General features: G+C 40.8%; 2 protein-coding genes across 2 annotated transcripts in view; one reads left to right on the top strand and one right to left on the bottom strand.

Annotated features, from left to right (window-relative positions):
* Positions 1–15,406, top strand: part of THSD4 (thrombospondin, type I, domain containing 4) — an 868,930-nt gene that overhangs the window by 226,558 nt on the left and 626,966 nt on the right. The window lies entirely within an intron of this gene.
* LOC102871494 (NEDD8-like) lies at positions 15–254 on the bottom strand. The gene has a single exon (XM_006888338.1). The coding sequence runs from the start codon at positions 252–254 to the stop codon at positions 15–17; it is 240 nt and encodes a 79-aa protein (XP_006888400.1).

Below are 15,406 nucleotides of genomic sequence, written 5' to 3'. Positions count from 1 at the left end.
GGAGGGAGGGTCCATCACTGCCTAAGGCCACCTCCTCCTCTCAGAGCCAGTACAAGGTAGAGGACTGAACCACCTAGGATCTTGTAATCAGCTGCTGTCTTATCACTCATCAGTTTGCCACTGTAGATGAGTCGTTGCTGCTGTGGGAGGATTTCCTCTTTTTCTTCCACACGCTCCTTGCTTTGCTCCTTGTCTGTGGGTTCAGTGTCAGTTTCTATCTCCTTTGTGGTCAGGGTCTTCACTTTAATGACCATCTTCTTCCCAGTTTAGGCCTGTGCACTGATGAACTCCTGCCTGTATCGCTGAGGCCACTGCTGCACTCCCCATAGAATCATTCTTGTAGGATTCCTAGGGAGGAAAGAGAGGGAGAGGGAATAAAAATTAATAAACAAATCATAGACACTTAATAAGATGGGGGGAAGGGAAAGACAATACAGAATAAATAGACGATCAAATAGTATTGTAAGTAAGGTTATAAAACAAAATGTTTTATGAGTGATTGAATGAATAAAAGCAATAGACATGGTAAACTTTCACTCAAATCACATTTTAAAAAATGCTTAAAACCAATTCATTCAAGTCTTTTTTTAAAAAAAAAAGAAATCTAGATTCTGTATGTTCTCTTTGATTGCTTTGCAGGGTTTAATTTCTTTATATAAAGTCTGATAGCAGAGGAACATACAAGAGCCAAGCTAAATCCTAAATTAAGGAGTTATGAGCAAAATAATAAAATAAGTAGATTGTGCTGGCAAGTTGTAAGAGAGTTTCAGAGTGCCCTTGATAAACATCTCCCAGCTTCTGAAACCAACAGCCAGGAGGATCTTACTGCTCTAAGATTTTATCATTATCCAAAATTGTGTATCCTAAAAGGGATATATCCAATTAAACTCTTGCTGTTTTAAGCTGAACCGGAGGAAATCTTCAGATAGCTCAGAAAAATAGTATTAGAAAATGAGTATTAAAGTACTTCTCAAAAGAAATCATAAGAGTCACTTATAATCACCCCAGATATGTATTAGTATGTTGTGGTGGCCATCACACTGGGTTTGACTCATAACTGACTCCAGAGGGTTTTCAGAGGCAGTAAATGTCACAGGAGGAGATTACTCATCTTTTTCCCCCAAAATTGCCTACCTTTGGGTTGTCAGTGCCTCTCCTTACCACTAGGCCACCAGACTCCTTCTCTACTATTATAGAATTGGGAAACTAAATTGTAATCTAGGCGTGGAAGGAGGAATGGCATCCACTTCCATAATAGCTTGCCTCTGGAAACCCTATGAACCTGGAGAGAGGAGGAAGGCACCCAAGCGTCGAGGACTCTCCTTCATAGGGTCACAATGAGTCGCCTGCGACTCAAAGGCACTTAACAACAACAACAACAACAACAAATTGTAATCTACCCACTTGATAGAATATTAGTAGCTACATGAATAATTTTTTAATTTAGAAGCATCAACACAAAGCTGGTTCATATGATATAGAGGCCAAAGATGTCCCAGATGTCTAACTTTTCCAAACCACTCTATCACTCCATCATCCCAACATCATCTCGTCCTCCTCCCCTCAGTGCCCTTCTTCCCATCTTGGTCTTTGATCTTGGCTGAGGCAGTGTCTCATACAACTCACAAACTGTCAGGGAAATGGCTGATATCACTGTAGAACTTCAGTCTGAAAGGTTCTCCTAATCCATGTGCCCGCACTAGCTGATGAACCCAAATCTACAGGCCCACAGCTCACAAGGCTGCTCACAAGACTGTGGGAGTGACTGGTGAGTTAGGTCAGCTAATAGACCAGAGGTCAGACAAAGATGAATCAGAAGCAGGATCCAGAACAAGAAAGCAAACCTTCCCAGAGTGTTCTTACTATATATCATGTGCACACCACACCCCTTGGGAAACTAAGACTGGTGATTTGAGTCATACTCACTAGTAACAGAGGGACTCAAGGTGCATCCTACCCACTGTTGCATCATTAACATAACAGAGAACTCCCTCTTAAAGGGGACCACAACTACTGACAGAGAATATGGTTACTGTCTCACGCAGTGGAGAACTGTGGTTGGATGCAGGACTCATTGCCACCTGGTGGGAACTGACCCATAGCTGACCCTCCAGTGCGTTATCAGAAATTGTGTATCATACGACAGGTGATTGTCCACCTTTCTCTCTAGAGCACCTGGCAGATTTCAGACTGCACCGCCAATCCGCTTGGCCACCAGAGCTTAAGGCTAGAAGGACTGTTACCTCACTGCATCACAGCAGCCATTAAAAAGGATGTTCTAGGTCTCAATTTGGCTTAAAATCTGTTTAGTGTATTACTAGGGAACTCTGGTGGCTTCATGGTAAGGAGTTGTGCTGCCAACCCAAAGACTTCGGTTCAGACCTCCCAACTGCTCTGCAGGAGAAAGATGGACAGTCTCCTGCCTGCCTCTGAAAACCCATTGGAGGGTCCACTCTGGGTTAATTCCAATTTAACAGAACAGAACAACGATATGTTATTAAATACAAAAGACAGGTTAAGTAAGCAGATGAACCCTGCTTTTATTGTGTGGTTACAAACAAATGTTAATGGCATTTTTTCCAGAATGACAAAATGAAAGCTTTCCCCTTTAATCTTCATGTGTATCCATAAGTAAATCCAAACAAACATATAGATTAATCTTGTATGAAAGAAAAGTTGTAGGTACTTAGGAGAACATGATCTTAAGGCAAAGATGTTTCCCTTGGAACTTGCATTGAGATAAAGATTACTTCAAATAAAGCAAGTTCTATCCTGAGCTCATCTCCTCTTTGAGTATCACTGGTCTAGGACACCTTGTAGTTCCCCTCCCTCAGCCAGTACAGGGGCCAAATCATGGGCCTAGTTAGACTCAGATTATAGAGCAGTGGGACAGAAAATTAGCCACAGAAGAAATGTGGTCAAAATGCTCCTCAGAAGTGAGAATGGCAACTGCTCAGTCTTGATTACTTTGGACAAGTCGTCAAAAAAGATCAGTCCCTAGACTGAAGCAGAATGTTGGGTAACAAAGAGTATAGATGAAGGCATGGAAGGTCCACGATGCTATAGATTGACCCAATAACCACAGCAGTCAGTGCAAACCTGCCAGTCATCACGGAGATGGAGTTGGGCCTGGTAGCATTTAGTTCTGTTTCACACATGTCAACATGAATTGGAGCCAGCTTGACAGCAATAATAGTGACAACAAAGACAGGAATCAGGCATGCCAGCACAAACTGTATTTTTGTAAATCTCGCCAAGTCATTGTTGCTTTGACTAAATAGAGAATGGCAAGGCCAATGATAAATGGCTCCTAAAGTTAGAAAAAAAATGATGGATCTGTCTCAGCTTATGAATGTGAAACCCTCAGAAGTTAGAAGTCGGTAATTTGAAGTCATACATTTCAGATTCAGTTTCTACTTGGTTTTGCTTTTCTACAAATTATTTCTGTGGACCTGTTTAATATTGGTATTTGAAACTTGGAAATGCTACTTCTAGAATCTTTTCTTTCAGGTTCTTCCATCGTACTGATAATTCCTCTCTACTGGAGTCTTACATGTAAAGCTACCAGTCTTGGTGACCCTTCACATAACTGGGTTCTATATAAATATCTTGATTCCCATGAAAGGATATTTTAATGGTGTTACAGGTTATTAAGAATCTAGGCTGGTCCGATGGTAGTGGGTTATCAGAAACTATTAACATTAGTGCAACTAAAGTTGGTATACAACCCCCCCCTGCTGAATTTTACTGGCTTTAAAAAAAACAAAAGAATCTTATGGAGTAACTCTGACATCGCTGTTGGAAGAAATATTTGCCTATAGGATGCTGTCCCCAGGAAAATGTAGGTTTGGCCTGCCTTAGCCACGATCTTGAGGATCACTTGGTCCTCAGGGAAGAGCACTAGGGACAGAGCTGATGCAGCTGCCCACTGCTCGCCTTTTTACACAAAAGATGTCTTCCAACAAGTCCATCTCTTCTAAGAACCATCCAGAAGGTGACCTCTCCAAAGAAGCACACCAGCATAACTAGTCCATGAAAAGACGTGGAACGTTCACCTCTTTGTGAAATGTGATGGAAGTTCTGCCCACATGTCTATGGCTTGTGACTGGGGGAGCCTTTGGCCAGGACCGTCAGTGTTCCTTTTCACCAGGTGACGAGTGAAGAAGGAAGGTGTGGTGACTAGAGTTCCTTTTACAGGTTACAAGATGCCGTGACAATTGTCATGTTATCCTAGATTCTCCTGAGTTGAGTTCAAGAGAGATGTTATTTATTCTGAATTTTTTTCTTTCTAGAAAACAGCATTTCTTAGATTAGCTAGTGTAGTCATAAATGGGTTATTGTCCTGAGTACTTAAAAATATTTAGCAGTGCAATTTTCAATCTTATCACTAAAATTTCAGCCAAAACTTCTTTTTCTCATCCAGCCTGAAGATTATATCTGAGTTTTCCACTGGGGAAAGCACAAGAGCATTATCGAAAACTTGGAGATAATTTTCGGAGAGCTTAGGTGCTGCTGATGTGGAAGGTGCCTGAAGGGGTTTCTAATGATATCTGACCTTGTGAGGGATAAAAATCCATCCCACCTAAGAGAGTCCTGCTGAAAATAAGTAACCAGCATGCACATTTGCCCCTTCTCAGACCATTCATCTCCCCAACACACTCATGGGTGAGTGTGCAAAGAATGGTAGAATCAAAAAGCCCATTAATCATCCTGGCATCATGATCTCATGTTGTTATGCAATAAATATGCTTACTAAATGGATGCAGATGCTATCAAGACTATGTTTCCAATAAAGATCATTTCGCTCTACTTGGCCCGCGTCACAAACACGTGAGGCTTGTTTGTAACACCTCCCTTCCATGAAATGCCGATAATGTTGCACTTCTTCGTTCTGCCTCTTTCCTGAACCACTGTGCCGCTGGTGAAAGGTGGGTGAGTGTTTCCTGATAAGGATGCTGGGGAAAACCCTCAGCATGTAGGAAACTCCTCTCCATGAACCATAGCTGCTGGATGACAGGAAAGTGGAAATTGCATGGCCAATCACCTGCCGACCTGGAACACAACGTTTTCCCTCTGCTAATCTTCTTGGCCCTGTGTCAAAGCCCAAATTCCTGCTGAAGACTTGACCAGTCCCCAGAGGACATATTGAAGTCCGCGATGAAACCCTGCAATCTGCTGTGTAAGGATGGATGGTGCAGAGATGGAGACATGCTCAATTACTGTCAAACAGCAGGTCTAGACGTGGGTGAGCTGAAAGCCCAAGACCACCCTCAGGATCTGGCCGCAGAACTGGAAAGCATGGGCTCCACGGTGAGAGCTGGTGGTGTTCAGAGCGAGCTGAGGGCCAGCGGACCGTGGTGGCTCATGTGGGTTTGGAGCTGGATACACACATAGATTTCCATCCTAACTCTCCTATTTAATAACTTTGCCCTTCAAATCGAAGTCAGTCTACTTCTTAACTTATTTTCTTGGTTCATTCTTAGTTGCTCAGTGGATTAATGAACTTTCTGTTGCTGGTCTGTTTGTTTTTTTAGGGGAAATATTGTTTTATTGTAGTAAAAATACATACAAGAAGACACAGCTCAGGTCAACATTTTTCTGCAGAAACAATTCAGAGACACTGGCAGTGATCATCATGTGCCAACACATGAGGTTTTTATTATAAATTGCCTGGCACAGAGGCCACCCTCAAAATGTGGTAGCTTTTCTTACTCTTGTTAACAAGGTTACCACAGACGCAGAGTTAACACCGTTCAGGAGAAGGGAGTGAACAGCCAGGAGGCAATTAAATACTAGAGCAATACTTAATGTATCTCTCACTTTGAATCACATCCATTGTGAAAGGCTTCCATTTACACATATATACAAAGAAGCACACAGATACACACACTCACACGCATCCCAAGCCTATTGCTGTCAAATCAGTTCTACTTCAAGATACTCCTGTCCTATCTGACTCACAGTAGAACTGTATTCTGTGGGGACTTCACTGCCTATAGAATCTCATGATAGCAGATGGCCACACCTTCACTTCTCCCATACTCCTGGGTGGTTTTGAATGTCCAGCTGTATGGTTAGTAGTCAAGTGCCAACCACTTGGACTTCCCATGACCAGTTGTGAACCCACCTCTCTGGAGTTTCCAGTGCTTGTTTGCCTAGCTCCCCCGTTCTCTAGGTGCTAGAGCTGGCCAAGTTGCTGCCGCCACCAGAGATGACCAACAAGAGCTATGATTCTTCACATTAACTCTGGAGAAAGTGTGAAGAAACAGACTTTGTTCTTGAAAACTCAAAGCTGAGTATGACTCATAGTGACCTGATGAACAACAGATATGAACTCTGCCCTATCCTGTGCCATCCTCACAGTCTCTGACACACTTTAGCCCATTGCTGCAGTTACTATGTCAATCTACCTGGTTGAGGGTCTTCCTCTCTTTTGCCATCCCTCTAACTTACCAAGCATGGTGGTCCCTCTCCAATAATTAACGTCTCCTATCAACATGCCCAAGTATGTGAGATGCCAAGGAGCACTGTGTGTTCACCTTCTCTAAGACGTACCTGATTTTTCTTTTGACAGTCTATGGGATATTCAGTACTCCTCTCTAGTACCACAGTTCAAAGACATCCGTTCTTCTTCTAACGTCCTTATTCACTCTCTAGCTCTCAGCAGCATAGCAAGAGCTTAAACACACCATGGCCTGAATGAAACTCACCTTGGTCTTCAAACAGACATCAAAGTTCTTCAGTAATTTAGAGGCGTCTTTAACAGCAAACTTTGCTCAGTGAAATGCCTCTCCTAATCCCCTGACAGCTTGTACCAAAAGTGTAGATTGTGGATCTAAGTAAGATGAAATTGTTGACAATTTCAGTCTTTTCTCAATTTGTCATGCTATAGCTTCTTATCAGTCTATTGGTAAGGATTTTTGTCTTCTTGATATTGAAATGCAATCTATATCAAAGGCTGTAGCCTTTGATATTCTGCAGCAAGCGTTTCAAGTTCTCACTTTCAGCAAGCAAAGTTTTGGCATCTGCATATCACAAGTGGTTGATAAGTCTTCCTCAGATCCTGAGGCCACTTCTGCACAGATTCGGCTTCTCAAATAATTTACTAAGCATACAGACTGAATAGGTATGGAGAAAGTATATATCATCCTAGTGTACCTTTCCTGATTTTAAACCATGAAGTATTCTCTTGCTCTGTTTGGATTAACAGTCAAATGCTTTGGCATAGTTAATAAGACACAGATAGATATTCTTCTGGTATTCTCTGCTTTTAGCCATGATCCATCTGACATTAACAGTGATTTCCCTGATGGTATGGACTCTTCTAAACCCAGCTTGAACTTCTGGCAGTTCTCTGTCACTGTACTGTTCTAAGCCAGTTTTGGATCATATTCAGCAATCTTTTGCTCACGTGTGATATTAATCTATTTTTCTATAATTTCCACATCTGTTCGATCACCTTTCTTGGGAATGAGAACAAACACAGGTATCTTCCAATTAGTTGACCAAGCTATTGTCCTCTAAATTTCCTGTCATAGACTGGTGAGCATGTCCAGGACTGCAACTGTTAGTTGAAACATGTCAGTTGTTATCTCATTAATTCCTGTAGCCTTATGACTTCTGTGCAGCTTGAACCTCTTCCTTCATCATCACTGACTCTTTTTAATAGTATTTCAGTGGCAACCAATTCTGTTTGGTACAGTGTCCGTGTATTCTTTACATCTTCTTTTGATGCTTCCTACATCATTCCACATTTTCCCCATAGCATCTCTCAGTATTGCAACTCTAGACTTAAATTTGTTTTCAGTTCTTGCAGTTTTTCCATTTAATAAGTCTAGTTTATTTATTTTCTGTTATTGCTATTGCTCATACTTGTGGTGTTATATTTAATAATCATTTGCTAAATTGGAAGTCATGGAAATTTGCTCTTGTTTCTTCATCTAAGAATTTTATTGTTTGGTTGGTTGGTTTTGGTTTTTTTTTGTTTTGTTTTGTTTTTAATTTAGGTCATATCTCAATTTTGAGCTAATTTTTGTAAACAGTGAGGTAGGAGTCCAGGCCCATTCTTTTGTGTGACTATTCAATTGTAATCACACCATTTGTTGAAAACTATTATTTCCTTTTTGAATGTCCTTGGCATTCTTGTACACACTCAATTGACTATTGAAGCATGGGATTATTTTTCCTTTCTTTGTTAACAAAGAAGGTATGTTTGGCAGATAATGTGTGGCTTGTTGATCCTACAGCCCTGAAATCATGGGTTACTTAGAACAGCCTCCAAGGTGACCTTCCTTTTCTGCTTTGCCTTCTGCTTTACCACATGTGCCTTCAGGGGCTTCCCTGACACTGATGACTCACCAACTGTGTGACTTGTCATTAACCTGAAAATATTCGTTATTCATACAAAACCCACATACAGGCAATTCCCAGGTTATGAACCGCCTTTGTTCCTAAGTCATTCTTGAAGTTGATTTTGTATTTCAGTTGGAATAGTTAGGTATGATTCATAGCTAATCTTAGTCAAATGTTTGCTTTACTATATGTAAAAAAAAAATTCCAGATATACTAAAACATCTTTATCATAATAATACAGTGAAAATGATAATATTCTACTGCATCACTGCCAAGTAGTACTCACTTGTTGTTATGAATCATTATAAGTACTTCAGATTTTTAGTGTAACAGGCTTTCCAGGATTGGTTTCTAATTATGGTAGACAGAAGTTAGAGGTTTGCAACTTTGAGAATGCTTGTACAACTATTACTAAGTTTCGGGAAGAAATTTGTCTTTTAGGCAATGGAAAACTATAAGATAACAGAAGCTTAATTATCATTTAGCGCAATAGTCTTAAACTATGATGTTTGTTGTTATTGTTAAGTGTCATTGAGTCATAGACAACTCATAGCGACCCTATGAACGAAAGGCCTGAACACTTGTATAACTTTCTTCATTTCTCCAAGTCCATAGGGTTTCCAGAGGCAAGTTATTTTGGAAGTGAATGCCATTTCTGCTTCCAAGTTTGTTTTACTTGGGGAGCTCCACCAAACACTGTCCACCATGGGTAACCATTATTGCATTTGGCACATCAGTGTCATAGTGTTCAGCATCACAACAATCATGATTTACCTCTGTACAGCAAGTGGACAGACTAGTGCTATACCACTTAGAAGAATGTTTGACCAAAAGCAATTAAAACCAGGCCTGAGGGCCACAGATTGAACTCATTCACCTTTGGCTTTCTGTCCAGTAGGCCCACTGAGCTCTCTCTGTGTTGTTGTCATTAAGTGCCAAGATAAATCCCTCCTACTCTTACAATTTTATCTATGTCTTTCTGGCAACTATGTATGTGTCTGTCTGTGGAGGTCTGATAGCCTAGTGGTAAGGTGTTACATTGCCAATCCAAGGGAAAATGGTTCAAATCTACTAGCTGTTCCTTTGGATAAAGATGACAATTTTCCTCCTGTTCAATTAATAGCCCCTGAAAACCTGCTTGAGGGTCAGCTATGAGTCAGGTCTGACTCAACAGCAACAACAATATCATCTCTAACCAGCTAGCCAGCTGTCTGATACTGCTTAATTTTAGGAAACTGATACAACCATTGTAATTCTTTTATATGGAAAGATAGCAAGGGATCCTTTAGGAAACAGTTATTAATTAAAAATATGCCTGGGACATTGAGTAAGTATGCCCACAATGTGCCAATTAACTCTCACCTCTTTTCAGCTCAGATTAAATTAGTGTTAAGTACCAAAGACCCATATTAATGTGACTTGGTAGCTCTAGGATAGATGAAGAGGAGATTGATATTGTTAACAGTTTTAGCTTGCTTGGTTTCACAGTCCACAGGTCTGACACCAGCAGTCAGGAAATCAAAAGACAAATTGCATTGGGAAAATCTGTTGTCACGGACCTCTCCAGAGTATTAAAGTGCACCGACATCAGTCTGGCGACTAAGGTGAGCCTAATGCAGGCCATGGTCTTTGCAATTACTTGCTATGCATTAGAGAGCTAGACAATGACTAAGGATGACAGAAGAAGAGTCGATGCCTTTCACTTGTGGTGCTGGAGAAGAGTGTTTAGCATTCATTCCATGGACTGCCAAGAAAACAAACAAGTTGTCCTGGAGAGGATGAAGCCATGGTGCCCCTTAGTGGTGAGGATTTTGAAGCTCTGCCTTACATACTTTGGGCATGTTGCCAGGAGGGACCAGTCCTTGGAGAAGGACATCATACTTGGAAGGGTAGAGGGACAGCGCAAGAGGAAGACCCTGGGTGAGATGAGTTGACACATTAACTGGAGTAATGGGGGTAGATGTGTCAGAGACAGTGAAACTGGCGCAGGATAGGGCAAGGTTTGGAGCTGTTGTGTGTAGGATCGCTATGAGTCAGATGACTCAGTGGCACGTACCAACAACACGCAAATAGATAATTGACTTTTACGCTACTTAAAAATCCAGAAGAAGATCACCTCGTGCTAAAATTTACTCCACAAGGGCTTCAGGAACTGAGACTGCCCAACTCATCACTCTTCTATCTTTAGGATTTGGCCCTAATTGTTAAATTTTAAGGTATCCATCAAAGTTCCATTTTGGACAGCAGGATAGAGAAGAAGGAGGGAGGACCTTAGACAAAGGAATGACATAGACCTTCTGTTTCTAAATGTCAGTTTCAAGAAGGTTGTCAGGTAACACTTCAGCTCACATCCCATAGAGGAAATATATCTTACGGCCACACTTCGCTGGAAAGAAGGCCAGGAAATGTCATCTTCAGAGAGGGTAGCCATTAAGTCAGCTAAAAATCTTTACTATTATGGGAAGTAATGAATGGATTTTGGAAGACTACCAGTATACTCTGGCACACCCGTCATTTGAGTAGCTCCTTGAATCCAACTTTTTCCAAGAAATTTTCAAACTAATTAGAAAAGTGCTGTGCACGTTACCTTTTTACTCTTGTCTTGGCATTTACATAGTGGTCTTCCAGATCTGCTTTCTGCTTTGATATTTACCTCTAGACTTAAAAATGGTTTCCTGATTATATTTTTGTACATATATAAATAATATTTTGTATTTATATAATATATAATCTGTTTTTATATCAGTAAATGTTACCACCATTGAACCTTCTTGTGATTTATTTGTCTGTTGTTGAATCAACTACAACTTATAGCGACCCTATGAACAGGAACTTTGAAACCTGCCCTAGCCTGAGCCAGTCTCACCGTCCTGCCAACATACCCAAAATATATAAGATAAAGCTTCAAAAACCTTGCCTCCAAGGGACAACCTGGTTTCATCCTCTCCAGGACAGACCTCTTTGTTCTTCTAGCAAGCCATAGTAGGGTCAATACTCTTCTCTAGCACCACAACTCTGTTGACACTTCTTCTGTCATCTTTTTTCATTTTTCAGCTCTCAGATGCACAGCAAGTAATGGAGAAGAGTATGATATGAATCAGAGGTACCTTAGTCTCTAGACTGGCATCGTTGCTCCTTAGCTATCTAGAGAGCTGTTAATTTTGGATAAAAGCTTGTCTGTTAGATACTGTACTAAAGCTGATCTTCCAAATTAAAATAAACTAGGAAGGATTAGCCATCCACTTCTGAAAGACTAGGCCTTTAGAAACCCTATGACACAAAAGAGCACACCATCTAAGCTAGTTCTATTTAAATATTACCCTTGAGGCCAGCCTTTCTGCTTTCCTTCCCTATAAAGTCCATCACAAGTTATGCCTTTTCAAATTTTCACTTATATCCTGTATGTGTCATCTTTCTACTGCCTCTTGGGTCAAGGGCACCTTACTCTTCAAAGTAACACTTTTTATTTTGAACACTTTAAAGAAGTCTTTTGCAGCAGATTTACATCGGGAGCTCTGGTGGCCTAGTGGCAAGAAGCTGTCTTGCACTCCCAAAGGCACAGGGTTTGAAGCCACCAGCTGCTCTGTGGGAGAAGGATGGGCAGTCTCCTCTCATGTGATTAACTGCCTCAGAAAACCCGCTGGAGGGTCAGCTATGGGGAGGTTCTGACTCTGTGGTTCACAACAACAAATGTATCATTTGATTACTTGACCATTGCATGTAGATCCATGTTAAATGAAATCCTTAACTGCTTCAGCATTTTCCTTTTATTATCTTCTGTTTATTGATTCAGTTATGAGGATTTTTGTTTCCTTATGTTGAAGTCTAATCCATGCTGAAGTCATCTGTGCATCACTGATTGTTAAGGTATCGTCTTCCTCCAGTCCTGATATCACGTTCTTTTTTATAGTCCAGCTGCTTGGATTATTTGTTCAGCATTTGGTGAAAGTTACAACCCTGACACATTGTTTTCCTATTTTTACACCATGCAAGATCCCCTTGTTCTGTTTAAAAGACTGTCTGTTGGTCTAAGTGTATACAAGTTCTGCATAAACATGATTAAATGTTCTGGAATTTTCATTCTTCACAATGTTATCTCTAATTTGTTATGATTCACACAGTAGAATGGCTTCTTATAGTCAAAAAAGCACAGATAAATATCTTCCTGATATTCTGTATTTTCATTTGCGATCCGTCTAACATCAGCCAAGCTTTATCTGACATGCTTGATATCCCTTGTTCCACGTCTTCTTCTAAAATCAGCTTGACTTTCAGCTGTAATTGCTATCCCAGTCACTTAAAAAAAAACAAACAAAACCAAAAATGGGGTCCCTAGGGAGCTAGAGTCCTTTAAATAGAAATATTTCTTGGTGAATTTAGTTATAGTCCTTTACATAGAAATGTTTCCTGATGATTTTGAAAAGAAAATTTTAGCCACGTGATCACACCTCTTTTTAAGTTTTGTGGGTTTTTTTTAACAGTTTATTGAGAAAATAATTGAACTGTAACCTGAATTTCTCCTCTTTTGTCTGCTTTGGGCTAGAACTGCTTACATCATCACAAAGCTTCCAATGCTGCTGTTGATTTTGATCAGTGACCCTAAGAACGTAGTGTATTTGATTCTTTCAAAAGAGCACAGAGTTTGTGCTCTTGGCCTTAGGTAAACTATAACAACAACAAAACATGGTATATTGTTACTTGTATCACAAGACTGTGAGCTTGTGATGTGTCACCACCACTTGACTGTGATGTGCTGTAGTCCAAGTTTGATTCTTCTCAAGAGTAGGTAGGCCTTTTATGGGAGGTTGAAAATTTACATGAATGACAGATGAAAAAAGTGAACAAGAATTCTTTTCTATGACCAAACACAACTTAGGAGTAAATTATTTTAAAGATGGTTAAATGAAAAATGTATATTTTCATGGTACTCTCTTGCCCTATTTAAAACAATTTTTTGAGGTTAATTACTAAAAAAAAATGAAACTATCAAGCCCTATCAATGCAAAGCCCAGGGCTGTTCTCTGCTTGGGGCTCCCCCTCTTCCCTCTCTCTACTCTGGATATCGTCTGGGATCAGGAGCACCTTGAGGTGAGGATGTGGACTTGGAAGCACTTCAAGGTACACAGTCTGCCCTCTGGGCCTTTTGTGGCCTCATCTGAGGTAGCCTTTGTGCTGGCCAGTTTGTTTTGGGCTCTCTGCCTTCTCCTCAGCTTGTCAGTGCATCCTGATTCACCTGGCCTCTGAGCTGGCTGTAATTGCACAGCCCGTGACAGTCCCTGCCTTGGCTTCCAGCTTCAAGGTCCATGCGCTCTTGTCTGGGTTGTTCTGAACTTAGATTTCTGACTTCCATCGCCTCGTCAGGCCACATTTGGACAACTGGGTTTCCCCTCCAGGTTCGGGGGATCCTGGGCAGTGTGGCTAAAGTTCTTGTCCCTGACTGCACACCACATAGGCTTTCTTCCCTCCACTGTGGCCACTTCTTGTCAACACAGGGCACTCTGTGAGGCGGCCTCCTCTCTGAGTTCCAAGTAGGAAATGAAGCACAACCTCCTTTGCTGTGACCTCATCTCCTCCAAGCACCTCTCCTCTCTGGTCAGTCCTTCCTGCTTGACCTTCTTTTTTTTTATTTTTATTTTTACCTTCTTAAAACTACAGATACATCGTTATTTTCTATTTTCACAAAGCCTAGTTGTTGTTATTGGAAGCCTTGGTGTCCAGACAAGACCAGAGGCACAAAATGCTGCATTCAGCCTGAAGGGTTAGCGGTGGCATCTTTGTTCGAGGCTTGATCTCTCCTCTCTGTGAAGCTGTATGTGCCTCAGCTTCTAGAGATGGTAGACCCACAGGCATCAGACCTCAGAAAAGGAAATAGTTAGGATTATATGTAAGAATATTCTTTAGTTACATTTTTAGTGTGGAATCCAAAACTAACATAAACAGCAAAACCAAACAGCAATAGATAGGCATTATGTCATCCTTGAAAAGGAATGGGGAAGAAGGTTGACAAATGAGAAGTCAAAGTAAATACTGAGGTTCAAGATATATTAGGAAGTAAAACTTAGTAAGATGTTTGCACTCACTGGGTATGAGCAGTGTAGAAAGTCAGCGATAATGCCAGAGTTTTAAAGCAAGTGACAGATGATGGTGGTCTCACAAGTGTCATCAGGATATCTCTCATTGGGTTGAGAATTGAGAAAACATGGTTACTATTTGAATGTTTGTTTGTTTTGAAAAGATAAGCTTTTTTTTAAATGCACAAGGCTGGGATATTAAGACGCAACTATTTAACAGAACCCTCACCCGTCTGTCAGTTTGTTTCACTGTGGGAACTTGCATGTTGCTCTAATGCAAACACCACCACCAGTATTTTCAATGCCAGCTGACTTGCAAGCAGAGGTTCGATAATAAGAGTACGAAGAAAGGACTGGTGATCGTCTTCTCAAAATTAACCAGAAAATCTGTATGGATCACAAGAAAACATTGTGCAGTTTGCTTGCGTTGGGCCGATCGTCAGGAGTGATTGACTACTGGAGGAGGATCTCGTGTTCGATGAAGGAGAGGGTTCATGAGAGTAAAAGAGAACCTTATGAGATGGATTTGCACAGAAGCCATAATGATGCCGACGGTGAGGATAACATTTTGTTCTGTTGTAAATAAGATAGCCATGAGTCAGAGCGGGTTTGATCGCAGCTAGCAACAACATTTAATAGAAGCTGGAACTGTGAGAATGAAGACCAAGATTAAGGCTAATAACCACAGTGGAGAGAGAGACTTCTGCCTTAGCAAAATCAAGATGTGTAACTGCAGTCTTATCTGAGCCTGTCTTTGAAACAGATTGCTCTCCAAGTTTGTTTAGTTTTAGGCTTTTAGAAACTTGCCAGTAAGAGTGATAAGTAAGTGCCTTTATTGTTTTTGTCTAGTATCACCAATGATAATTTCTGTCTAGTGATTTGTCCTAAAACTTATCCACATTTTCACACAGTGACCAGCCCCTGCTTGCAAATGGCCCACATGAATACTTAAAGAGTTTTTATTGTTGCTATGTGCTATCAAG

The sequence above is a fragment of the Elephantulus edwardii genome, unplaced genomic scaffold, assembly GCF_000299155.1.
Source record: "Elephantulus edwardii isolate Elephantulus edwardi_28Jun2011 unplaced genomic scaffold, EleEdw1.0 scaffold00066, whole genome shotgun sequence".
NCBI classification, from domain to species: domain Eukaryota; kingdom Metazoa; phylum Chordata; class Mammalia; order Macroscelidea; family Macroscelididae; genus Elephantulus; species Elephantulus edwardii.
Note: the sequence above shows the minus strand (reverse complement) of the source record. Positions and strands in the feature narration are given on the sequence as shown.

What these genes read in the sequence shown, in the direction of transcription:
- LOC102871494 (XM_006888338.1), bottom strand. Translation starts at nt 254, where the DNA reads ATGGTCATTAAAGTGAAGACCCTGACCACAAAGGAGATAGAAACTGAC.